Raw genomic sequence first — 26,355 nt, 5'->3', positions numbered from 1 at the left:
ATACACACTCTCTTGCACTCTCTATCTTTCTCCCTCTCTTTAACACACACATACGCACTCTCTCTTGCACACTCTCTCTTTCTCCCTCTCTATTTCCATCTCCCTCTCTCTAATACACACAAACACACATACTCTCTTTCACTCACTCTCTCTTCCTCCCTCTTTATTTCCATCTCCGTCTCTCTAACACACACACTCTCTCTCTTGCACTCTCTCTTTCTCTCTCTCTGTTTCCATCTCCTTGTTTCTAACACACACACACTCTCTCTCTCTCTTTCTCCCTCTCTCTTGCACTTGTCTCTTTCTCCCTCTCTATTTGCCTCTCACTCTCTCTAACACACCCACTATAACTCTTTTTCTCCTCTCTCTAACACACTCACACTCTCTTTCTCCGCCTCCCTTTCCCTCTCTTTAATACAAATACTCTTTCCACCTATCTATTTTCCTCACCCTATCTCTAACACACACTCACACTCTGTTTGTCCTTATATATTTCCATCTCCCTCTATCTAACACACACTTTCTCTCTTTCTCCCTCTCCACTTCCCTCTCCTCTAACATACACACACACACAAGCGCTTGCTCCCTTTCTATTTCACTCTCCCTCTCTCTAAAACAAACACACATACACAGACACACACTCTTTCCCCCCATCTATTTTCCTCTTCCTATCTCTAACACACACACACTTACACTCTGTTTCTCCTTCTCCATTTCCACCTCCCTCTATCTTACACACTTTTCTCTCTTTCTCCCTCTCCACTTCCCTCGCCTTCTCTAACACACAATCTCTTGCTCCCTTTCTCTCTCTCTCTCCCTTTCTCCCTAAAACACACACATACATAGACACACACTCTTTCCCCCTATCTATTTCCCTCTCACCCCTCTAACATACACACAATCTCTCTCTCTCTTCCCTCTCTATTTTCCTCCCACTCTTTCTAACACACACACAGACTCTCTGTTTCCCTATCTATTTACCTCTCACTATCTCTAATGCACACACACATAATCTCTATGTTTCCATGTATATTTACCTCTCACTATCTCTAATTGTCACACGGTCAAATCTCGAGCTAGGTTTCTTGCTCAGAATTGGCATGTGCCGGCCTCAGTGCTTGGAGCAGAACACTGAGCAGTCTTGATCTCTTGTAGCGGAAGCTTTGTAGATTGCTTAAGATCGCATAGAAAGGGTTAGAGGAGATGGTGGTGCTAGGCACCGTCAGGGAATAGGGTCATTGCATTCATATCATAAAGAGTACATCATCATTGGGGATAATTACATGGGGGAAGACGAGGGGTGATACAACGAACGAGACGAGGCGCTTTGTGCCGAGGTAATGTCGTCGCACCGCCTCAGGGCCGTAGGTCTGCGTGCGCGCGCCCGCTCTGCTGCCACACAAGTGCGCCGAGCCGGGCGCCTGCCTTAACGATCACACACGCCACCGGCACCCGTGTCAACACTCTAGCGCGTAGTCTGCGCGACGCTGCCGCATTCGACATCCCCGAGCTGGGCGCTACATGCCCAACACTACCCGCAAGAACGCTACGCGCCCGTTGTGCCGTCTCGGCGCTCTCAGTGCGCCAAATGCCTTAGTCTCCTGGCGGGATGTCTCTCGGCCTTGCGCCCCACACACACAATACGCGCGCTGCCCGCGCGGCTGCTGCGCGGCACCCCGCACAACTCCGCACGCTGCAACTGTGGCACGCCGCCCAGCCTGTGCATCCCGCACCCACGCGCAGCGCTCGGCGCTGGCGGGTAGCGTTGGCACCCGCGCGTGGCTCTTGGCGTTGGCGCGCGGCGCTTGGTGTGCGCGCACACACACTGTTCAGCCCGCACGCCTAGCACGCGTGGACCGTACCTGATCCGTGCCGCCTCTGGCGCAGACGGGCACTTGCGCAATCTGCCGTGAATCACCACCGACAATGGCAATGGCCTGAAAGATCAGGTATTTGGGCATCGCTATCCATAATGACTTAGTCCTATAATGTCGTGAGACGAAATACAACGGACACGCCCTCCCAATAAGCACGCAGGCCTCTAGGCAGGGAATGCCACCTAGTTAGGGGCCTAACACCAATGCACACACACATAATCTCTCTGTTTCCCTATCTATTTACCTCTCACTCTCTCTAACACACACACACAATCTTTTCCCTCTCTATTTCTCTCTCCCTCTATAACACACTCTCTCTAGATTTCTTTTTCTCTCTCTATCTCCATCTCCCTCTCTCTAACACACACTCTCTCTATTTTTCCCTCTCATTTTTCATCTCCCTCTCTCTAACACACACTCTCTCTATTTTCCCTCTGTTTTTTCATCTCCCTCTTTCTAACACACAACACTCTATATCTCTTAAAATCTCTTTCTTTCCCTCATTATTTCAGTATCCCTTTCCCCAGAACACACACACACGCTCTCCTATTACTAGGTTTTGTAGATATGCTTTCTACATAATGTAGTTAATTTGAATTTGTATGTAAAATCTTAACTTTGATTAAAAATTAACTAATGTTTATATTAGTTTTTTCTAAAGAACTATTAAATGAGGGAGAAGACGGAGAAGAAGGGTGTAAGAGAATAAGAAGAAGAAGAGCAGGAGGAGTAATATGAATAAAAAGATGAGGAAAAAGAGGAAAAATAAGAAGAAAAATAATTAGAAGAAGAACAAGACAAGATGAAGAGGAATAAGAGGAATAAGATGAAGAAGAGGAAGACGATGCAGTAGACGATGACGAAGAAGAAGAAGAAGAAGACAAGGATAAGGAATAACAATAAAAAGAAATGAAGAAGAAGACAAGACTAAGGAATAAGACTAAAAAAAAGATGATGGCAAGGCTAAAGAATAAGAATAAAAAGAAGATGATGAAGAATAAGGCAATACTAAGGAATAAGAATAAAAAGAAGAAGAAGAAGACAATGCTAAGGAATGGGAATAAAAAGATGATGATGAAGAAGAAGAAGACAAGGCTAAGGAATAAGAATAAAAATAAGATGAAGAAGATTTCAAGGCTAAGGAATAAGAATAAAAAGAATAAGAAGAAGAAGAAGGAGAAGGAGAAGGAGAAGGAGAAGGAGAAGAAGAAGAAGAAGTAGACAAGGCTAAGGAATTAGAATAAAAACAAGATGAAGAAGCAGTGGGCGAAGTTGAAAAATAAGAATAAGAGGAATAAGAAGAGGAAAAAATAAATGAGAGGAATAAAAAGAGGAAGAAGAAGAATAAGACAAATAAGAAGAGGATTAATAATAATGATAATATGATGATGATGATGATGAAAAAGAAGGAGATGAGGAGATGGAGTGGAGGAAGAAAAAGAATAATAATAATGATAGGAGGAAAAAGGAGATGAGAAGATGGAGTGGAGGAAGAATAAGAAGAGGAAAAAGAAGGAGATGAGGAGATGGAGTGGAGAAAGAATAAGAAGAGAAAAAAGAAGAAGATCAAGGAGATGGAGTGGAAGAAGAATAAGAAGAGGAAATAATGAGATGAAGATGATGGAAATATATGTGGCCGAGAAGCTAATCACACATTCCATGTCTCGTTCATGTTCGTTAATATAACATATTCATTATAGTGCATGTGTAATACTTATATTAAAGTCCACATGATGTGACTTAGAGAATTATGATGAGATTGTAATAGGAAGGTCACTAGTCTTTAAGCATGTGTTCTAAATATTCCTATTTGAAGGATACATGAGAAAGACATCAAAGTATCCGGATATGATAACACTATATAGCCTCACTCATATGATGAGTATGGCTGTTCTCGTAGCCATTAGTGTGGAGACACTAAGGATAGATAAGTGGGTGATTTTTAGTGGAAATAGTTCACCGAATTAATTCGTACAAATCCCTGAATGGCATTATACCAAGCTGTCAATCAGGTTGATTCATGTCACGGTTATGTAAGTGGTCCTTAGACTTGCGACAACAAAGATGTCTTGTGGATGAACAGTTGTACTTTGACTATGTTCACATGTCCCTAATCATGGGATTCTAAATAGTCTTATTTGGGGTACATCAATAAGTTTACAAAGATGATTGAGTGGTCAAGATGAGATCGTCCATACTCGATATAATAAGTGACGACTCTATAAAGATGATGCGATGAAGTTCATGGGCAAATTGGTAAAATATCGAAGAAGAGTTCTTCGATGATTTTCGAACGCATTAGTACTAACTTGGATGACCGATTAAAGTTTATCAGTTGACCATACCCTAAGTCATCCTAGGAGTGTCAAGGGGATGAGGGACTATTGATAATCTCAATTATAAGGGTTTAATTCCTCGTTGGTAATTGAGACTATTCAATAAATATAGATCTAAGTGTACTTAAGAATACTTAGTTAGCGATGAGTATGGACCGTCTCCACAGGGAACAATGATTAAGGAATTAATTTCTTATGCTAGTGATGATCAACGAGAGGATAGATGAGGACAAGATTCGAAGATATGAGCTAGTGATATCCATTAAAAATACATAAGTTATGTGTTAATTTAACTTAGAGAAAAAAGTAAGTGAATGTAATGGACATGATGATGGACGATGGTATGAACAAGGATAGAGATTGGATGTGGAGTGGTATGATGGAGAGCATGGACAGATGTCAAGATAAGAGAGTAAAATGTGAGTGAAGATACGATGATAAACCCTAACTATGTTAACTATGGTACCGGGAAAGAGACAACGAGGCGAAGACACTTACCTTAAAACTATGTTTCGCCAAGATCACGGTGATTTGCGAGTGCCGATAAGCTCCCCCTCTTTTCTACTGCTTCTCCCCACACACCCATGACACCAAGAACACACTTGATGGATCTCAATATTCACTATCTTTCAATCAGCCTACACAAGTAAGAAGCAATTTCAAAATGATTTTCACAGTGGCCCAGGCTTCGATTTATAGATCAGAGGGTACAGATGGAAAGAGAGGGGAATACAAAGCAGTGCTGAAAATTTCAGCTCGATCGGAGTTGTAAATCAAAAGTTGTGGCCGTTTGAAGTTAAAGAAATCCTAGCCCTTGAATTTTCTCTCTCCCCATCATAGTCATCATTTTTCGTGCCCATTACGAAGTCAAAACACTCTATATTCCATGCTTTTCATATTCCATGCGACACTCATCGTATTATGTGCCAAGTGCGCCTAGGAAAAAGAAAAAGGCAAAAGAAATAACAAAGAAAAAGCATTAAAAACACATTTTCCCGAGGCTGACATGGCGACGCGTCAGCACGCACCACATCACCCTCTTCCCTCTATTTTTTTTTTCTTTTTTTATTCTGTTTAAAATTCTTAGACGTTATTGTGCCACATCATCCTACGCCAAAATTAAGCGGGGGAAGGCGAAAAGGTCTTCTTTGTCTTTTGTGCATCAATCCACGCAACATTTATTGCACAAAATGGCTTCTTTTTTATTCGTCCAAGTCACCCATGCGTCAGAAAAAAAAATTACTTAACAGTTATAGTTACAATCATGGCTTCGCAAATCTCGAAGCCATGATTGCATGATGAAATGATTGGCTGATTCCAATCATTAACTCAGTTAATGATTGGTTGTCGCCAATCATCATAATCACTTCTAATTCATCGCCATTCGGCAAATCAAACGGCAACAAGTGGTGGCGCAAAAGAAGGGGCTAAAAATATTTTTAAATACAGATTAATTAAAATAAATGCCCAAAAATGCATATAAACATATATTTTGACTTAGAAAAATCATATCTTTCCTAATTTAATGTCAAAAAAATCTAAAAAATCATATTCTGTTTCAAACATTATATTCTTGTAGAATCTATTTGTCAGAAAATTCCCAAAAAATACACAAAATGTAAAAAATTCTGAAATTCATTCTAAAAATAGATTTAATCATTTTAAGCTTGATAACATACAAATATAAGTAATTTAATGTAGATTAAAATGTAATAATTATATAAGGTACAAAAAATGCATGTTATCAACTATACGTACAAAACAACCGATGAGGAACAGGTTCCAATAGTGAGACGATACACACTCCTTTGTATCTTCTAGAGCACGAGGAGTAGGTTTGCACCCCATGTGTTGGAGACTCGTCCTATCGATTGGGCTTAATCGATTCGACATTAATTAATTTTTCTGATGATATAGTTAATTAATTTTGAAGGCCAATAAAGGTTATTGGGTCGCTAGAGTCGTTCACTAGACTGGTACATGGGTCTAGAGGGTCAACGCAAATGGTCTTTTGATGTCTGAAGACATACTTACGTTTTGGGGGTGTTTATGAAAAATAACCATTTAGTATAAATAGGGGAAAGCCCTAAATGAAAATCACTTAGGCCAGAATTGTTTAGGATATTTCCCCTTCTCCCTACACCTCCTCTTCACTCTTCACGGGATCGTGACGACATAATGACAGTGAGGGAGATTGAACGGGTCTCATCAACGAGAAGGAGGAGATCCAACTGCCGAGGACTGCGTGAATACTTCTAGAGGCTGCACACATAAGGATCTCCACGAGACTCATTCGAGGATAAAAGGAATCACGGATGCGATTTGTGGTGTGGTAGTTTGTTTCAATGGTTTTATCGATGTTGTTATTGATCCATTATGTGTCTTATGCTGCATGGAATCCTTGTCTTCACCTATGTCAAGGAGTGTTGATGTAACACGAAGAGCACCGGGATCAGTCAGCTCGTGTTACACCATAGGGAGGAGGGTAGATGCGATGCAACTAATACGATGGATGCTGAGTTTGATGAAAATTAATGAGAAAGGTATGATAGTTGCTAACTAGATGATTGATTGATTAGAGAATCGGAGAGGACTACTCACACTCAAACTCCAAATGACACAGTCATACTAACTATACGATCACAGAAGTGAGGGACAAAATGTATTCAAAGGCGTCCACACCCTCTATTGCTAGGTGTCACACGGTCAAATCCCAAGCTAGGTCTCTTGCTCGAATCCGACGTGTGCCAGCCTCAGTGCTCGGAGAAAAACATTGAGCAGCCTTGATCTCTTGCAGCGGAAGTCTTTGCAATCGCTTAAGATCGCATAGAAGGGGTTAGAGGAGATGTTGGGGGACGCAGCCCCGTCGAGGAATAGGGTTATTGCATTCATATCATGAAAGGTTACATTGTAGTCGGAACAATCACATGGGGGAAGACGAGGGATGATACAAACGAACGAGACGAGGCGCATCGCACTAGGGTAGTGTCGCCTATATGCCTCGAGGCCGTCGCTCTGCGCGCGCGTGCCCACTCTGCCACTACCCATGTGCCCCCGGGCTGGGCGCCGTGCACCCTCGGGCGTGGCGATCACACATGCCACCCCTGCCTTGACGATCACCCATGCCACCAGCACCCACGCCGACACCTTCACGAGCAGTATGCACGATGCGGCCGCATTCGATGCCTCAAGCTGGGCGTTGCGCGCCCAGCACTACCCACGGGAGCACTACATGCCCTCTATGCTGCCTCGGCGCTCTCTGTGCGCCACATGCCTTAGTCTCCTGATGAGATGTCTCCCTACCCCGTGCCCCGCACACGCAATGTGCGCGCTGCCCGCTGACGCCACGCGGCACCCCGCACAACTCCGCGCGCTGCACCCGCGGCATGCAGCCCGGCCTACGCGTCGCGCGCTTACGCGTGCCACTTCTCGTTCCTGCGCGGCGCTTGGCGCTCTCGAGTATGGTTGGTGCCTGGGGCGCCTGTGCTCACGCCTGTCGGCCCGTGCGCCCAGCACGCGCAGACTTCACCTGATCCATCCCGCCTCGGGCGTGAACGGGCATGCGCACCGTCTGTAGTGTATCACCACATACATGGGCGATGGCCTGAAAGATCAGGTTTGAGCATCGCTACCCATAGATGACTCAGTCGTTAAATATCATGAATCTCTACGCAAACACGCCCTCCTAATATGCACTCAGGCCTCTAGGCAGGGAATGCCGCCTAGTTAGGGGCCTAACACTAGGAGAGCTAGTAATGATAAAGGATCATTTGGCATGCTCGTCAACAACCAAGTCGCAGAGACCGGGCTGATGTGAACAACTCGAATGTGCGACATCAGGTCTGAGGAAATCTCCCTCGCATCATTTTATTTCATGCTCGTGTCTCTTCTTTGGTTATATGGAGGCTCCCCTGTGTACGGGCCTCCCTTGCATCGCTTTGTTTCGCATTTGTGTCTCTTATTTGAATTTATGGAAGCCCATGTATGGGTCTTCCACATTTGTGTCTTTGGTTTGTTTTTATGTCCTTTTTTGTTTTGGTCCTTCAGGGAGAGTCCTTGTTGGACCCCTCCCCTAAGGTTGCCCATTAGGTCACCCCACACCTCTCCGTTAAAGTCTTGTTTTTTAAAAGAAAATAAAAGAGTTTAATGTGTGTTCCTTTGAGCCTTCGACTTCCCTCCTAGGGGGGATCGTCCAAGTTATCCATCTTCTGTTCTAGGTCAAAATTGCCACTAGGGTTCGCATGACACTTATCGCTCAGGTTTTCCCCATCGCTAGACCCTCACCTACCCTAGTGTTATGACCTTTGAGAGGACTACTATTTTTGCAATGTTGCCTTTGGTGTTGTGATCCTCAGCTGTTGCGTTGATCCTGCACGCACGCGTTTGTTCGTAGGAATTTTGGCCACTCACCGATGCCAACATTCGATTGCAACTTCCTTGTGGTTCTGAACCCGTTATTTTTTACATCTCCAACAAACCCTGATAGCCAGTCAAGGCAAACTTCGACGTTACCGGTCGACGGTCACTCCTTGACGAGGTGTTGCCCGTAGCGTCTACTTCAATTCCAATGTTCACTTCCTCCAAAGGCTTTGTTGCCCTAGTCGTTCGTTCGTGGTCTGAACCCCCTTCCGGGTTGCATCATCCTGGGAGGCCTTCCACATACGCTCCAATTAAGCGACGTCCACGTCGATGCATGTGCGACGCCGCATACTACCGTACAACATTCTATGTCCACCGCTTGCCTCTGAGTTCACCCGTACCTACTATTGAGGATAAACAGTTTTTTGCAACGTTCCATCATCAGATCAGATTCGCTTGGCCATCTACGACCATGAGCGCGGGGCCCCTTGACCCTACTTACCTGTTGTACTCCTGCCCGCACAGATCCCTTGCCTTCCACTACGGCATACCTCCTGATTGATGCCCATACCTTGTTCTATCACGAGTAGAACTATTGAGGGAAGGAAAAAGGGGGGACGGTGATTACGGTGCCCCTTTCGCTATCGCTCTAAACATTACTGCCTCAAAGCGTCGACGTCGGTGATGACTTTGCTGATCATTCCCCAACAGAGTCTCATGATTCGCCAAATCGGTTCCGGATCCTCAGGTTACTCGTTCACTCCCATTTTATTTGTTGACAATACTATTGCATCTTTCAATGCTGTCCTCGCTTGCTCTGCTGCCTCGAGTGTATACATCTTATAGGACTAACCAACACACTCGTGTTAGGGACTCTCTTTGTCAGTGTGGGAACTTCATCGTTCATTGCGATGGACGTGGACGCTCACGGATGGGGAGTGTCAACCACTCCACCACACAAGGGACTTTATAGTGTCTGGTGGATGCTCCACAAATTGTGCAAAGTACAGTTCAAAATTTTGATCTACACTACAGAATCCCAATTCGACCACATACCACGAATAAATTTACGATCCCGCCTGCCATCATCATCACCAAATTTTATTTAAGTCTCTCTCTAGACATGAATTAAGATCAAGAATTATAATATTATCTCTATTTATTCCACTTTTTAAGAGAAAGAGTTAAAAAATGAGGTGCAAAAGACTAATCTTCAACTCTATAGATGAAATATTCCTCCCTCGGGATCCACAAACATTCTAATTATTGATAAAAGTTTCTTAATTGAAAAAATGAGTTCATACAATGACCTGGGTTAAGAAATTTTGAACAAGACCTTGATCATTATCATACTCTAGCGCATGTGGTTTTCTCATTAATGATTAATAATAAATAAGATGGGATATGATGCTACTCGGATGTTTTAAGTGTTTCAATATGCGATAAAATGTTTCAACTTGTTTGGACAAATACACTTTTTGGTTATTTATCGATTGGATAGTTTGCCATTATGTTCTATTTCAATTTAAGGGTAGGAGATTTAAGGACTTTAAAGTAACTAAAACTTATTGAGATATTTTACATCATATTCATAAGTATGCACACACTATGTGTATACAATGATGTGAAAGTTATGATCAGATCATACTTTAGTGATTACCCATCTTTAAACATTATTCAATTGATATTTAACAACAACATAAATATATATCGTAGAATAACTTTATACACTCTAGCTAACTAAATAAGAATAGTTTAACTTGTAGTTTGGATTGAGACCCTAAGGAACATTATTAGGTTCTTTTTGGGGAAAAAGTTGCTTTAGTTGGTTCCCATGAATTCCTGATTTATTTATCGCAGTCACACATTGAACTCTTCTAGACGTGCGTCGCCAGCCCCCCCACAGAATTGTTTTCCCCCAAATCTATGTTGGTGTCTTTTGCTTCAACAGCCACGCTCCTCCTCCATTATTTTTATAGCTCCGCCTCCCCATAGGCAAGCCTATGTGAAAGGAGGCCACGAGGGTGTGTCATCAGATCTAGCCCCTTCATTCGCCAACTGCTGCCATCAGCAAACATCTCCCTTTCAGTATGAGTTGTTTTAGACGCTTGGAGCCAGATTCTTAGCCCCCCTGTGTTCCCTATATATAGTGGCACATGGCACCTAGAAAAATAACCCGTGCCTCCATCTTCTCATATTCCCCTGCCTTCGGTTGCAACCCCCGAAGTCTCTACTTTACCATGGCTGGGAAGACTGAACTCACAGCGGCCTTCTTGATACTGAACGTGGTTTTCTTCACGTTTGCATCCGGCCAGCTGCTTGCAAGTCTTACTAGTTGCATTGGGGACATCCTACAAGTGACCGTGTGCGGTACTGCACTCAATCTCGTCAAGATCGGGGGAATCACCGACGTGGTCACCGGTGCCTGCTTTGTGCTGCTTACTACCCTTACGCCTCTACAGGCTGGAAAATGCCTCTGTGCCATAGCCAAGATAAATGTTCTTGCGCTCATCGTCGACGTCAACATCCCGGGGGACATTAACTTGTTGCTCAAGGCCTGCGGCAAACAAGTTGAACTCCTTGAATGCTAAGAGACCCGCCCACGATGTTCTGCGCATCGATGTCATGCCTGAATGATCCTGCAACTTTGTACCGCCTCTCGCACGACGCAACCCGCCTTGTCTTTCCTACTCGTCTGCTCATGTCACTCTCCTCGTAACACCCTATGTCCCAAGCCCTTTCCGCCCATCCAAGTGCAACAACTTGTTTGATGCCTAGAACGCTATGATGTCCCCCCCAACAATAAAGCGAGGGCCCCTTTGTTTCTTCTTCGTGTTTTCTCCTCTGAACACTATGCAAAACCTCCGGGGTCGACACATACTTATCTTTTAGATAATTAACCTCTAAAATCTTCTACAGTTCAAGGGACACAACCGGGCGTAAGCTTTTTCAGAGTAGGGCAGAGACTAATAGCACCGTCTCCCACTTTTCAATATCTTCTCTCAAACCTCGTGAAATCCCAATAAGAGCCCCAAAAGTATAAAAGAAGCAGTCTGAACGGAGAATGCAAAACAAACTTCCAAATCCTTAAATGACTCCCTACGTGGGAGATAGGATTGCACTAATATTACTGATGGAGATATATGTGTCCAATAAGGCAATTACACATTCCACGTCTCGTTCCTTGTTTATCAATACAACATACTCATTATAGTGCACATGTGAGTCTTATAATGAAGTCCATGAATACATGATCCGACTTAGTGAATTATGATGAGATCGTAGTATGGAGATCTCTAGTCTTTAAGCATGTATTTTAAATTTTGTATTCAAAGGATACGTGAGAAGGACATCAAAGTATCCAGATAGAATAGCACTATCTAGTCTCTCTCATATGATGAGTATGGTTGTTTCAATAGGCATTGGTTTGGAGACACTAAGGATAGATATTGGGTGCTCTTTACTAAAAAGATTTTACTGAATTGATACGCATGAAGCCCTGATTGGTATTATACCAAAAATTCAATCAACTAGATTCATGTCATGGTTGTGTAAGTGGTCCTTAGACTTGAGACATCAAAAACATCTTGTCGATGAATAGTTTGTACTTTGACTATGGCCTATGTGTCCCTAACCATGAGATTCTAAATAGTCTTAGTTCGGGTACATCAAGAAGTTTATGAAGACAATAGAGTAGTCAAGATGGGATCATCCACCCTCGGTATTAGAGGTGACAATTCAAGGAAGACGATGCGATGAAGTCCTTGGCCAAGGTAGTGAAATATAGGAGAAGAGTTCTCTGATGATTTCTGAATGCATCAATACTAACTCGGATGACCGATTGGGGTTTGACTGTTGACAATACCCTAAGTCATCCAAGCAACGTCGTGTGGATGAGTGACTATATGTATACGGTGACTGATGACGAACAAGTTTCGTGAGTGAGTTGATACACACCCCTTTAAATCTTCAAGAGCATTGGGTGTAGCTTGGCACCTTGGTGTTGGAGACTGGACCTATCGATTGGGTTAAATCAATCCGAAATTCATTCATCTATATGGTGATATAATTAACTAATTTGGAAGGCATATAAAGATTATTGGATCGTTAGAGTTGTTAACTAGATTGATACATGGGCCTAGAGGGTCACACGCAAATGATCTTTAGACATCAAAAGATATTCTTAAGTTTTAGGGTTTTTTGTAAAAAATACCACTTACTATAAATAGGGGACGTCCATAAATGAAATTCACCAATGCCACAAATGTTTAGGGGCCTTTCCCTTCTTCTCCATTCGCCCTACACCTCCTCTTCATTCCTGATGCGATCAGGATGGCGTAACGACGACGACGCATGAACATGGCTCGTCAGTGAGAAGGAGGAGATCCGATGTACTGAGGACTGTGTGGATATTTCTAGAGGCCGCACACTTGGGTAGCTCAACTCGGCTTGCTTTGGGATCCAATAAATCACAGATATTATACATGCACATGTACTTCATTTAATGGTTTTATCAATGTCGTTTGACTCCATTTAGTCTTCAAGCGCGGATTGTTTTGATTTGTTCATATATAACCCAACAATTACTCAACATGAAGATGCACCCAGTTGACCATTGCCTTGTAAACTCTATCCAGACCACGCCAAAAAAGCAGTTACCTATGCAGTTCCTCGACTCAAGCCACTCACCTCTTCCCATGACCGGGCTCTTATTTGCAGAACTAGACCGCATAAAAACATTGATCAAGATGATCATAAATGTCGGCTAGTCATTTGAAAACTATTTGAGCATGAAAGCTTTTACACTATATCAGCCCATGCAAAAAATGCCAAATGTGGCCTCACCTCTTCAAGAATGTCATCAATTCCAACCCTGTCCAACAAACCCTGAACATAACACTGCACAGAAAACAGCGTATAATTCACGCTATTTCCTAGTCGTACGAGTCTAATCTCTGATACCCACCATGACGAGACAAAAACCTGCGTCCTATCTTCAAGAGACATCTCAGGTTATCTTAAGGAAGCATTCTGACATACAATATTCAATCATGGAATATATTAGCTGCCCTCTCCCTTTGGATGTAGGTCATCCTCACACTACATATCCGACATCTCGCTCTCTCCCTCTATCACTCCCTCTCTCTCTATCTAACTCTCCCTCTCTTCCTCCTCTCCCTCTGTCTTTCTCTTCCGCACCCCTCTCTTTCTCCCTCGCTTTTTCTATCTCTATTCATGTACCTCTCTCGTACCCTCTCTCTCTCCCTCTCACTCTATCTCATGTTCCCTATCTCCCTCTCTCTCTATCTCTATCTTTTCGTTATCTGCCTCTCTCAATGTCTCTGTCTTTCTCAATCTCTCCCACTCTTTCTCTCTTCCTCTCTCTTGCTCTGTGTACCTCTCTCTATTGTTTCTCTCTCCTTTTTCTGTTCTTTTTCTCCCTCTGCTTTCCACTATCTTTCACTCTTTCATCTGCGCTCTTTTTTATGTTTATCCATATCTGTCTTTCTCTTTCTTTTGCATTATCTCTCCTGCTCTCTCGCTCTCCCTCTCTCATGCTCTCTCTCCCTCTCTCTTTCTCTTTATCTTTCTCTCTTTCTACCTCTCTATTTCTCTTTCTGTTAACCTCTCTATTTCTCCCTTACTCTTTGCCTCTCTCTTTCTATCTCTCCCTTTTTCTCTCTTTCTACCTCTCTCTTTCTTTCTCTCTCTACCTTTCTCCCACTCTCTCTTTCTCTCTCTACCTCTCTTTTTCTCTCTCTAGCATTTTTGCTATCTGCTTCTCTCTCTTTTTATTTCTCTTTTCTTTTCTCTCTTGGGATGCCTCTCTCGATCTTTTTCTCTGTCTAGTTTTCTTTGTAGAAAAGTTCAAATAATGTAGTAGAATGAGTTGACGAAGAACGTTTAAAATTAGTAAAATCAGAGAAAGTAAATCAAATTAAATACAAAAGCAAATCAAAGCTATCTTTCTCTTATCATAACTTCAATGTACACGGTAAAATAAGAACTATGGGAAAATAACACAAAATTAGGCATTATAATGATTCAATCTCTAACCTTCATAAGGATAATTTGTACCAGGTCCCTTTTAAGGCCAATTTGGGCATTAGGTTGCAATAACCCACTATTAAAATTGAAGTATCTATCACGGAGCTAAATGCTAAAACCAATAGCAAGAATATTACTTTCCCTCTTTAAGCAGTATGTTGAGCTTCAACCCCCCCCCAAACAACAACAAAAAAATCAGCCTATTTAGGTCTCAAGCCTGCAGTATGTTGCTCCTGGAATTTGAACCTGATACATGGCTTTGATACAATACTAAGATTACAGCGCAAAAAGGTAAAGCTAGTTTCAAGGGGGCTACTTTTCTTAAGTAGAACCTTGTTCTTCCACACACGAGGAACTTGATACCATTATCATTGGCGCCAAGTCATGAACTGTATAGATAGAATTACTGATAGACCCAAAATGTGGTAGGTAAACATACACATTTTAAAGTCATTTTGGGATCATTTCATGTGTATTACCTTCAATTTTGTAAGAATTTTGCATTTCATCCACTAAATAGAGCAAGTGATAAAAATTGCATTTTAATGTCATTTTTATGCATGTCTGATACACTGGAGAATTTCTTAGTACAAATATACTGAAGACATTCTTATTTTTCTAATGTTCTATTTAGTATGTTATAGGGAGCCGACCAGGCGCATTAGCGCTCAAGCCAGCCGCAGGCTAGCAAGCCAGCCCACAGTTGGCAAGGGTGAGCACGGACTGCTAGCAAAGCCCAACCAGCCACACACGGAAGACAAGGAGGCCAAGAGGCCCATAGAGAGGAGCCAATTCACTGTACAAAGATGAGATGTGGGGTTCTAATTCAGTAAGAAAGAGTTGCTGACATTTATATAGCACTGCGTTTTTAGAAATTTTCAATATGGCATTTAGAATCCCACTATGTCTTTTGATGTCGCAGCAGGCCAGAACACCGATGCGCAAGAATGTGATCGCGGCCCAACAGGTCACGATCTGTAGAAAACAAGAAGTAAAATTGAGACCGGGTTTCGAGCAAACCCAGCCAAAAGTCCGTGTCTCTTCTGGCTTCTTTTAAGAGATGGGTATGATCTCATCCGTCTGTTCTTCTTTAAGAATATCGAACGTTGAGATCTGTCCGTCTTATTTAATCTATTTTTATATTCTTTTCCAATGCTTTGATTGGTTGGCGAGGATGACGAGGACAATTGGGGCCCATGACGAGCGAATCAGGACTGAGGAAAGCGCTGACGGGGCAGCTGATGAGGCGCTGACATGGTGACGACGAGGGTACACCGTAAGAAGGGTCCACGGCTGCGATTTAATCGCAGTCATTAGACATATATAAGGAGGATCATACGGCCAGGGGCAATTCCGTCCATTCCAACCCCTAGCCGTCGACGCCTCCTGCAGGAGGCCATTTTTGGCCAGTGAGGGGGGGACAGCTGGCGATCCAACGGCCAGGGAGGACCTCCAGGGCCGTCCTCCTCCATCAGACAGCCTGGGAGGTCCCTCCCAAGGCATTAAAAGGGGCCTGAAGGTCCCCCCGAATTCCCATCTTTCTCACCAAATTTTTAGTCGCATTTTTGAAGTAGAAATCAAAGGAGGGGAAGATCTTCCTTCTTCCTTCTGTTTTCTTTCAATTCTCTCAGTCAACAGCAGTGACAGTGCTGCGAATTGAAGGGAGAACGTAGCGAGAGTGAAAGAAGAAGAGGGAGTTGGAGGTACTTACCTGAAAGTCGACGCAACCAGAGTGGGGTCAGGAGCCATCAACGATCGCGAGAAGCTGCAGAAATCCGACAAGTCTCCTCCCATCCATTCATTTTTATATACATCTCTTAACAAATCTGGATAGATATCGAGTTTTCTGAGAATTCTTCGCTGCAAATTCTTCATGGCATTTCATTGAATACTTCATGTGTTAGATGATTATTTTTTAATTTATTATAAGTTCGACTTTATCAAGCATATAATAAATATATTAAAATATAAAAAATACACTATAGAATTCTATCGGGCATTCTGTAGAACCCCCGAAGGGAGTTCGGCAAAAGACCCATCTTATCTTCATTTTCCACTTGGAAAAATCTATCTAAACCACATGCACAGCATATAAAATTTAATTAACTCATATATCCTTCAGATTTTGACTAAATCACCTTGTATTTCTTAAAATCAACCATAAATATACTCATAAAAAGATCTGAAAACATAAAAGAACATACAAAGACATTTTAAAATACATAATACTAATTTTTTAGTAAATATGTTACCCATATAATCATATAAATATTTCTATAGTTATAGGCCATCTTATAGTCATTTAAATACTACTTAAATACTCACATCCCCTTTTCCCTTAATATCTCTACATCTATCTTGCTACTTATCCTCTTCCTAGCTCTGAAACCTCTACTCTATTCTTCTTCTTTCTTCTGTCCTCTTATTAAACTACTTACTCTTATTAAATACTTATCTACCTTTTCACTACCAATATGCATATAGTATCTGATATTCTCTCCTCTACTTCTCTTATTAACCTATTATTTCTATCTACTTATTGATTACTTCTTTCATCTTATATTTACTATCTCTAATCTTTTTACTATTGATAACTCACAACTCCACTATCGAATACATCCTTAAAGGTCAGTCCCTGTGGAGACGACCTTACTCTACACGATACAATTCTGAGTAAGATTACAGATTAAAACTTTTATTTGATTGGAGTGAAAACAATTCAAAGACGAATTTAAACACCAAGTTTTCGCCTTCCTCAACTACCATTAGTCAATCCTTATATCTCACTCCCTCTTCTCTATCTAACTCTCCTCTCTCCTGTTCTTATATGCATTGAAGAACTGGAGTTTCTGGCATCAACATTTTAGAACTTACATGTCTACACAATCCTCTCACGTTTTTTATTCAAACGTGGAAAGAGAAAAACTGGAGTGGTAAAAAGAAACGCTGATGAAACCCACCGAAATTTGCATTCCTGATTGAAAATTAAGTCGGACAATAAACAGTGTTGTTTTTTTAAAAAAACAATAAACAGTGTTTTAAAAGTACGATGGTTTATCTCATTTTGCCAAGTGATTGCGGTATTTCCAATAACAGCCACTTTTATAAGCAATTCCAGAGAGATAAAGCCAGACAGAGTGACAGATAAAAGGAAATTTTACTAACCACACGGAGAGACTGAAATACAGAGAAATACGTACACATGCCAATAAACATCTACTTCTGCAGGGCTCGGTGATAAAAACCAAACAGAAAAGAGTCCCTTTCAATTAAAAAAAGAAACAAACGAGACAGTCTCGACCTGTGTATTGCGTTGATCATCAATCCCTGCTTAGTTCACTTCGACATGTCCAACTGTTGTAGCCGAGGATAAGCCCTGCTTATTAAAAAAGACCCATAGATGTAATAACAATCCTAGAGAGAGAGGAGTAAATGATGAGAGAATAAAGAAAATTGACGAGAAATATTGGGAGATGAATGAAAGTTGATGGAATGAATAATGCGAGAAAAAAGAAAATTGATCGATAAATATTAGGAGGAAAGAAAGTTGATGGAATGTATAATTTATTTATTTTTTGAAGAAAAATGTATAATGAGAGAAGAAGGAAAGTCAATAAGAACAATGAGAGAAGGAAGAAAGTCGACAGAATGAATAATGAGAGAAGAAGGGAAGTTAATATGAACAATGAGAGAAGGAAGACAGTCGACGGAATGAATAATGAGAGGAGGAAAGTTAATATGAACAGTGAGGGAAGGAAGAAAGTTGATAGAATGAATATGGACACAAGAAAGGAAGTCGATGGAATGAATAATGTGACAAGAAAAAAAACGATGGCAAGAATATTGAGACAAGAGAGAATCTCGAGACCACGAATGATGAGACTGGAAAGGAAGTCCATGTAACGAATAACGAAAGAGGAAAGAAAGTCAATGGATTCAATTACAAAAAAAATAAAGAAAGTCGACGGCTTACTGTGTCCTTAGGAGCTGGTTTGTGGGGGGGTTCGAGCAGCAGCACCGGGTTCGCGATGGCACCGCTTGCCCAGCCCATTGCTGGCAAGGGCATCAATGATTGCTAATCAGAATCTTCAAATAGTTCTCCCTCATCCGAAGGCTCGTCAAGTGAACGCATGTCGAGCTGGTAGCGAAGCATTCCGCCGATACCACCGAAGCCTCTGCAGAATTGAGATCCTTCCTGGGACTTGTTGGTGACGAACTCAAGAGAGCAGCCAAACTTCTTGTACTCGTTCGCAAACCACTCCAGGAGAGACAGCTTCTCTTGCACCTCGAGCTCAGCTCCGGTGGCCGCATCCCGGAAGTTACCCTGGTCAGCCTCCTGATCCTTTCCCAGGTGTTTTACGATAATCTCCCCCGTCGAGGCGTTCTTCAAAACAAATCGGTTGATGTCGAGGTTCTCCCACACGATTAACGTCTCCACGGCGCCCATCTCAAGGGCCTTCAGTGTGTCTTCGACTCCGAAGACGTACTTCCCTGTGTCCTGGCTGATCTCCTCGAAGTACTTGCCGATGAGCCGCTTCTCCTGAATGAACTTCACGTTGGAGAGGATCTCCGCCGAGAGCTCGATGGCCTGGTTGAACCCATTCTCGCCGCCATAGGAGACGTCGACTACGTTAAGAATCTTGGCCTGCAGTCGGGGGTCAAACATGTCTGACTGGCTCAGCTCGGTCTTGAAGTCGGCCGAGCCGGCAAGGATAAGCCCAGCAATATTAGGCTGGCTGGTCGCCGGGTTAATGTAGAATTGCGTTGCAAGCTCCGCCGTCTTCCGCACGTAGTTGTGCCGTTTCTCCATCCGGAGACGGGCGAATCGGAGGGCGGACTGCCCTCCTCGGCCGTGCTTCTTTGGAAGGTCCACTGTGAATTTGTGGAGGATCTCGCGAGTGTTCCCACTCAAAGTGCCGAACAGCGTGCCATTCCCATCCATGACGATGAACCCGAACTTGTCATCAGACTCCAACAGCTCATTCAGAGCTTCAGTGTGGAACTTGTTATCGCATAGATAAAGAGATGCATTGATGGGTTTGAAGGGCTCGAAGTCTATGGTGACCTTCTTTTCCTTGCCGTCATCGGTTACGATCGTACCGGTGTAGAGGACAAGCCCATTTGGGGGGACTTTGTTGTAGAGCTTCAGACGCTGCTGTGCAGATGTGATGGCGGCGAGCACGGATTGACGGTTGACCCTGCTCTTGATGTTTGAAGCAGTGCCGTATTCATCGCCGAGCATCTTAGCCACCCGAGATATCTGATCACGGGGTGGCATAATTAGGGAGATCATACTCGTGCCATTGCCCCGAGCAGATTCCAGCGCTTTGATGAGTTTCTTGATCTTCCATATCTCAATATTCTTGTCAGTTTCATGCCCATCAGCCATCTTTGAACGCTAAGATCAAAAAAGCTAAACAGGTTATTACCATATGAAGGGAACTAGTGAGTTAATGAAAGAAAACCCTACTTGAATTTTGTGATCTACTATGAAATTTTGTGAAACCCTAAGAACACCCGATAAATCTTCAAGAATTTAAGGAAAGTGATCTACTAAGAGAGTCCAATCTCAAGAATTTCGTGAAACCCTACTTGAGATGTTGAGTGCATGAAACAGCTAAAATGGAAATAATAACACCCGATAAATATTCGACCGATACAAATTGAAATATAAAGTTTACTTTTCGCGAACAGAAGGCTGCAATTCTGATGAAATCCCGATCGACTCACGTAACAAGTCAAAAACATCGGCTTTTCAAACGAGATCCCCTCAACCTATGCAGATCTCGAAGAACACGAATTCGATCGGAAACGACAGAACGAAATCCAACTTAATTCGAAATTGATGGTACTAAAACTACCGAACGATTCTCCGCGGCCAACAGCCCCAAATCCCTCGAAATATGAAATAAATCCGCAAGACACATCAATTCTAATCGAAATCTAAAGCAAATTTCCAAGAGCTTTCTAATGCAAAAACCATCTTGCAAGAGATCGCACAACCGAGAATTTCTGAACATCATGCAAAAACCATCTTACAAGAGATCGCACAACCGAGAATTTCTGAACATCATGCAAAATTATGGATGAGAAATAAAAAAAAAAGAGAAACGTAAGCAGAAAAAGATGAAATCACCTGCAAGATCGCCCCTCTTCGCTACTCTACTGCGTCGCTAGAGCCGCCTCCGCGTGGAAGTTCTTCGAAGAGACAACCCTAGCCCTACCGATCGTCAGCCAAATGGGCCTCGGCTAAGCCCAGTAGACTAGTATAAGTAGAGAAGAACACGGTTTGTCGGTTCGACGGCAAACCGGTTCTCCGGTTCGGTTCGATCTTGAACCGCCGGTTTAATTTGGCAAGCCCCTCTTAAAATAAAAATAAAACAAATATCTAGGTTTCTTGAAGATATTCACTTTGCCCAGAAGTTTTACATGTTGTGGTATTAATACATCATGTGTTCTATCTCCAAATTTGATCCAATCAGAGCATGCCTAACTTTGGATTTCCCTTCTTTTTTATCTGCTTTGGCAATCCAAGCGGATTTCGCAACCCCTTTATGTATAGGTAGACAATAATTCAGTCTGTCGGTCCGATGGAAAACCAAATCTTCGGTTCGGTTCTTTCTGAGCCGCCGGTTCAGTTTGGCAAGCCCTTTTAAAATAAAATTAAAAATAATAATTTGGTTTTCTTGAAGACATCCACTTTGCTCATAATTTTGATATTTTTTTAAACTAATACATTGTGTGCTCTACTCCTTTTTCCCACTTGATCATTCGCCCCCAAATTTTCTCTTTTTACGACACATGTAACTTTGGAGTTCCCTTATTTTGGTATGCACTCTGACAAACCAAGTGGATTTTGCAAGACCTTAGAGAAATAAGGTGAATTACTTTCTGGACAACCAGTTCGGAAAATGTTCAAAAACTATGTTTCACCCCTTACCACTGCCTCTTTGTAAATATGCTATCTCTTCCATTATTCAAACTGTCAGGATTTTGGTACCATGGAAAGGAGTGAGAAACTAACATCTAAAGCTCTTCTGGAAAATTTGTACAACAGTACATGCTTGATCTTGGCCTTCACCGTGCTTGTCAACTTTTATGGCATCTACAGGGACACCTACCACCCGGTCAAGGAGACCTGCGCCATGGTAAAGTCCCTGTCCTTTATCACTTTTTAATTATACATTTCTTATAAGTAATATATTTTATGGTAAAAATAATATTACATCAATTTAAATAATATATTTGAACAATTTGTTACATTTTTATCCATTTTACTATGTCATGATTTACCTATTTACTAGATTTATTTAAGGCGTAGATATGTATTTAAACAAGTCCCTGCATGTTTATGTGTCTGTTATATCATATATATTTAATGAATATTAATTAATATGTAATGCATAATTTTATTTAAATAACTAATAATGTGATTGATTAAAAATACTGCATATGGATTAAATGTACGGGCTTATTAAGCTAATAAGGTAGAATATTCCATCCAGAAATTGTCAACCCAAATGACTCAGACCTTATACAAGCCCTTCTGGTTGGTTAGCTGGGTTGCCTAATTCCTGGCTAGGTGGACCTCATCCCTTCCCAAGTTGACCTTAACCTCACTGGATCTGATCTTAAACCTACCACACGGGGAATGATTGTATTAGACAACCCATGGGTTTTGTTTGGTACAGATGTTGTGGTTTATGACCCTAACGTCAATTTGACTATGAGTCAGGAGAATTACACCAATGATCAACAATCCAAAACCATGATTCTTATTCTATATTGACTTTTGAAATAAACTTTTACATTGACATTCCACAATGAGACTGGGCAAAAATTAAGGTTAGGGTTTGGTTAAAAATATCCAAAACTAATATTGTCCTTCCAAAATCATTAGTTTTGTCAAACTAAATCAACAAATTTTGAAATGACTTCAACCAAGATTTTGATTGTGTATAGGTTTTCGCAAAAAAAATATGAACCAAGATCGAAATTGATATACTAAGCACAAAACCATACTATCTAATAATATCATCATATGTCGTGTGGAGTAACCAATGTAAAGGGCATCCGAGTAAATTTCATATAATTATCATTATCTCAACAAAATATCAAATAAGAGTTCCATGAGTGAGTTAGCACACTCCTTTGTATCTTATAGAACATGAGGTGTAACTTGACACCACGTGAGCTGGAGACACAACCTATTGATTAGCAATTAGGTTAAATTGATTCATCATTAATTAATCTATATGATGATATAGTTAATGGACCATTGGGATCATTAACATGCAAATGATATTTTGGATGTTGGAAGATATTCTTAAAGATTGGAGGTCTTTATGAAATATATGTGGCTTGAAACAACTCAACCAGATATTTGAATGTTTGAGTCTGATTTCACGCAAGGTGACACGCTCGCTATAGTGTAGTTTGAAGTTTCTTCCATGGATCAAAATGGTTTGATTTATCCTCTCCCCACATGAATTTGATTCAAGCACTAACGATGACTTGACACAGCATTAGTTAGCTGGTCTACCCAACCCTAGTTCAATCATACCCTTTATTATGTTAACTCGAACTTGGTGGGTCGAAAAAATTGGACCTCACCATCTACCCCTCCATTGGTTGGGAAAGGTTAATTAACCCAAGGATCGACATATCAAACCAAGTTAACGACTGAATGTTAGCGATAATTGTTATCATTCATCATTAAGGTAACATAGTTAATAAAATGGGCTTACTTTGATGGGTTGACCTGATGAAAAACCAAACTCAACTCATTGTAACTCAAACAGAGCTATCCTAATTGTCTAATTTTGATTTTTTATCAGGTTTGCCTCATTAACAAAAAACCTTTCTTGGGTTGGGCTGATTGGACCCTAGGTTGACCTTATCCCTCTTCGTGGTTGTTGAGGTTCATGACCCAAGGATTGGATGGAATTGTCTTAATCGACCTGTTAATCAAACCCTATCACATCTCTTAATGGACGTGGCCAAGTAATAATTATATTATCTCATTGTAAATAACTGATATGATACCACTAGTCCATGTATATTTTTTGTCACTACATTTTTTGGTAAACACTATTTCATATGGTTTCAAAAAATCTGAAACTAATATTGCCCTTCTTGACAAAATTGAATGTTTGGTCAAACTAAACCAAATATTTTTTAAATGGCTCCAAACAAAATTTTGATTGGGTTTGGGTTTCTTAAAAAAAAAGATCGGTATTGACTTATAAGCACAAAACCATATAATATCATAATTTTTAGTGCGGAGTATTGAATGTTAAAGGAAGTAGAGTAAACGTAATATAAGTATCATCATACTAACGGAATATCATTGTAAATAAATAAAAATAGTGTGATAATAAGAATTTGAAGGTAAAAATGTGCTCATCACACATTAATGTATGAGTTTAAAATAAGGAATACTAGCATGGTATATTTTAAGTGTGATATCTGAATAATTTTCATTTCAAGCATTTGAGTGGGTAGGCATTATGCAAAGGAACACTAATTATGTGTCTCCTTGATGGAAACATATGTGGCTCGTAAGGCAATCACACGTTCCATATATTGTTCAATGTTCATTAATATATTGTATTCATTATAGTGCACGTGTGATGCTTATAACGAAGTCTGTGAATACATGACCCGATTTATTGAATAGCATCGTATATTTCAATGTTCATTAATACAAAGATCACTAGTTTTTAAGCGCATGTTCTAGATATTCCTATTTGAAGGATACTCGAGAAGGAAATCAAAGTATCCAAATAGAGTACCACTATCTAGTCTCACACATGTGATGATTATGGCAAGTCCTATAGCCATTAGCATGGAGACACTAAGGATGGATAAGGGTGCTCTTTGGCGTAAAGAGTTCACTAAATTAATCCGTGCAAATCCATGAATGGAATTGTACTAAATTTTGAAGTGTATCGAACATCATTTTGACTTGTATCACAGTTGTGTAAATGGACATTGGACTGGAGACACCAAAATTCATCTTGTGGATGGGTGGTTCTGCGATGACTATCACTGCGAGTTTCTCATTATGAAATTCAAAATAGTCTTTGTCTGGGTGCATCAATAAGTTCATGAAGATGATTGAGTAGTCAACACGGGATCGCCCATCCTCAAGATAAGAGGAGACAACTCAAGGAAGATGGTGCAATCAATTCATTGGCCAAGGCTATGGAATATTATCGAAGAGTTCTTGATAAGCCAAAAATAGGGGTGGATTTTGCAATTTTATAATCCGTTATCGTTATTGATTTTAGCTTATACAATAAAATTTATAAAACCCTAACGTAAGATGTACAGTGACGAGTATGGGTATCGTCCAAGGGGAGCTAGTAAGGTATTCAATTAGTGATCTGCTTGAATAATTTGACCCTAATTGTAGTTAATTTGATCTTCAATGAAGATCAAATCACCCTAATTAGATGAAGAGTTTAGAAAAAGGAGGTAGAAGAGATGGGAAGAATAGAAGAATTAAGGAGCTTTAGATTGACTTCTTTGATCCAATAAAAAAGATCAAAGGGGTCAATTAGAGAGGATAAGAATAAAATCTGATTTTGTCTTAGTTTGTTTTGGGGGGAATTTAGAAACCAAAATTGCTAAGTATTATATCATCAACACACCATAGTCTTCCTATAATTCAAACCTTAATATAACTTTTTTCTAGTTCTTAATTTGCAATTGGAATAATCAGATCAACTCAATGCTCACCCTCTTGATTCTAGTAAGGACTTGTACATTCCGCCCAAGTCTAGTGATTTAGAGATTCAGACCAAGATCAAGAAGAATAATCAAAAGTTTCCCTAAAATGTAATCCAAATCACACAAAAAATCAAATACAATGCAGTAAAAAAGTACCAAGTACAAGTGATCCAGGATGAAGCTCCTCTCTGTCTTGCAGCTGTGAAAGAACCACCTCTAGAATGACCTCTTCATCTCAAATTTCAGCTTCTATACTTAGGTTAAATGGTAAAAATTACCATTTGCCCCTAATAAGTAATTAATTTTTATCCATCAATGTGGGCTTGATCTGAATGATCCAACCATATAGATAGAAAGAGGATGTCAAGACGAGAAAATACATAAATCACCTCAATCGGACTTCATGATCAAAAGTTATTAATAAATGAATTTTAGCCAATCATAGCCATTGAATCAATATTCATTTATTTAATTAATTTTTTCCTTGCACGTAATGATGTGTCGAATGCTGATTGGCTGCAAAATTTCAAGTTCATTTGGCACATACCCCCTATTATAAATAAGAAAAAATAAAAAATAAGCATCATACATAACACTATGCACATACTGGTGCGCTTGTACTTCAGCCAGCCAATAAGAGGGCGTTGCGTCACCCCCCGTGCGCGCGCTATGTATGCGTCTTCCGAGAGGTGAATTTAATGCCTGGAGAGAGAATTCCCTTGACTTTTGCATAAAAGTACCTCATTAAATGGGCGCACACAGACAGACGCCACCTAAGAAATGTTTGTGTTTATATCCCTCTCGCTTTCTCTCTCCTCCATTTTTTAACTTAAAATCATTAAAAAAATCCTGATTAATTGCAGTAAACCCCTACAACTATTTTAATAGTATCTTTACGTTTGCACACACGACCGAGAGCTGTTTTAAGGGATAATTGCAATAAAAATTTAAGAAAAACCAAAAATTCCAACAAAATTTTAAAAATTCTAGAAAATTATTTA

At 40.9% G+C, this 26,355-nt stretch overlaps 2 protein-coding genes and 1 long non-coding RNA gene across 4 annotated transcripts; 1 reads left to right on the top strand and 2 right to left on the bottom strand.

Annotated features, from left to right (window-relative positions):
- Positions 1–10,753: 10,753 nt before the first annotated feature.
- On the top strand, positions 10,754–11,350 carry LOC144714980 (14 kDa proline-rich protein DC2.15-like). The gene has a single exon (XM_078589815.1). It carries the CDS (start codon positions 10,813–10,815, stop codon positions 11,161–11,163), a length of 351 nt encoding a protein of 116 aa, XP_078445941.1. The 5' UTR covers positions 10,754–10,812; the 3' UTR covers positions 11,164–11,350.
- A 4,095-nt stretch (positions 11,351–15,445) lies between these two features.
- LOC144714972 (uncharacterized) lies at positions 15,446–16,607 on the bottom strand. The gene is made up of 2 exons (XR_013584498.1): positions 16,332–16,607; positions 15,446–15,913 (listed from the first exon to the last, which is right to left on the bottom strand). It is a non-coding gene; the product is annotated as an uncharacterized LOC144714972 (long non-coding RNA).
- Positions 16,608–17,758: 1,151 nt separating this feature from the next.
- LOC144716591 (eukaryotic peptide chain release factor subunit 1-3) lies at positions 17,759–20,894 on the bottom strand. 2 transcript variants are annotated; one of them, XM_078591762.1, is made up of 3 exons: positions 20,757–20,894; positions 18,594–20,018; positions 17,759–17,996 (listed from the first exon to the last, which is right to left on the bottom strand). In XM_078591762.1, exon 2 carries the CDS (start codon positions 20,007–20,009, stop codon positions 18,696–18,698), a length of 1,314 nt encoding a protein of 437 aa, XP_078447888.1. In that variant the 5' UTR covers positions 20,010–20,018; positions 20,757–20,894; the 3' UTR covers positions 17,759–17,996; positions 18,594–18,695. The 2 variants fall into 2 exon arrangements, with proteins under 2 accessions (XP_078447888.1, XP_078447889.1); XM_078591763.1 differs by having other exon boundaries at positions 18,594–20,009; positions 20,757–20,859.
- Positions 20,895–26,355: the final 5,461 nt, after the last annotated feature.

Source organism: Wolffia australiana, chromosome 2 (genome assembly GCF_029677425.1).
Source record: "Wolffia australiana isolate 7733 chromosome 2, ASM2967742v1".
Classification (NCBI taxonomy): Eukaryota; Viridiplantae; Streptophyta; class Magnoliopsida; order Alismatales; family Araceae; genus Wolffia; species Wolffia australiana.
This window is presented reverse-complemented; position numbering and strand designations above follow the sequence as displayed.

Excerpts from the sequence above, each read along its gene's own strand:
- LOC144714980 (XM_078589815.1), top strand. The coding sequence starts at position 10,813 with ATGGCTGGGAAGACTGAACTCACAGCGGCCTTCTTGATACTGAACGTG.
- LOC144716591 (XM_078591762.1), bottom strand. The coding sequence starts at position 20,009 with ATGGCTGATGGGCATGAAACTGACAAGAATATTGAGATATGGAAGATC.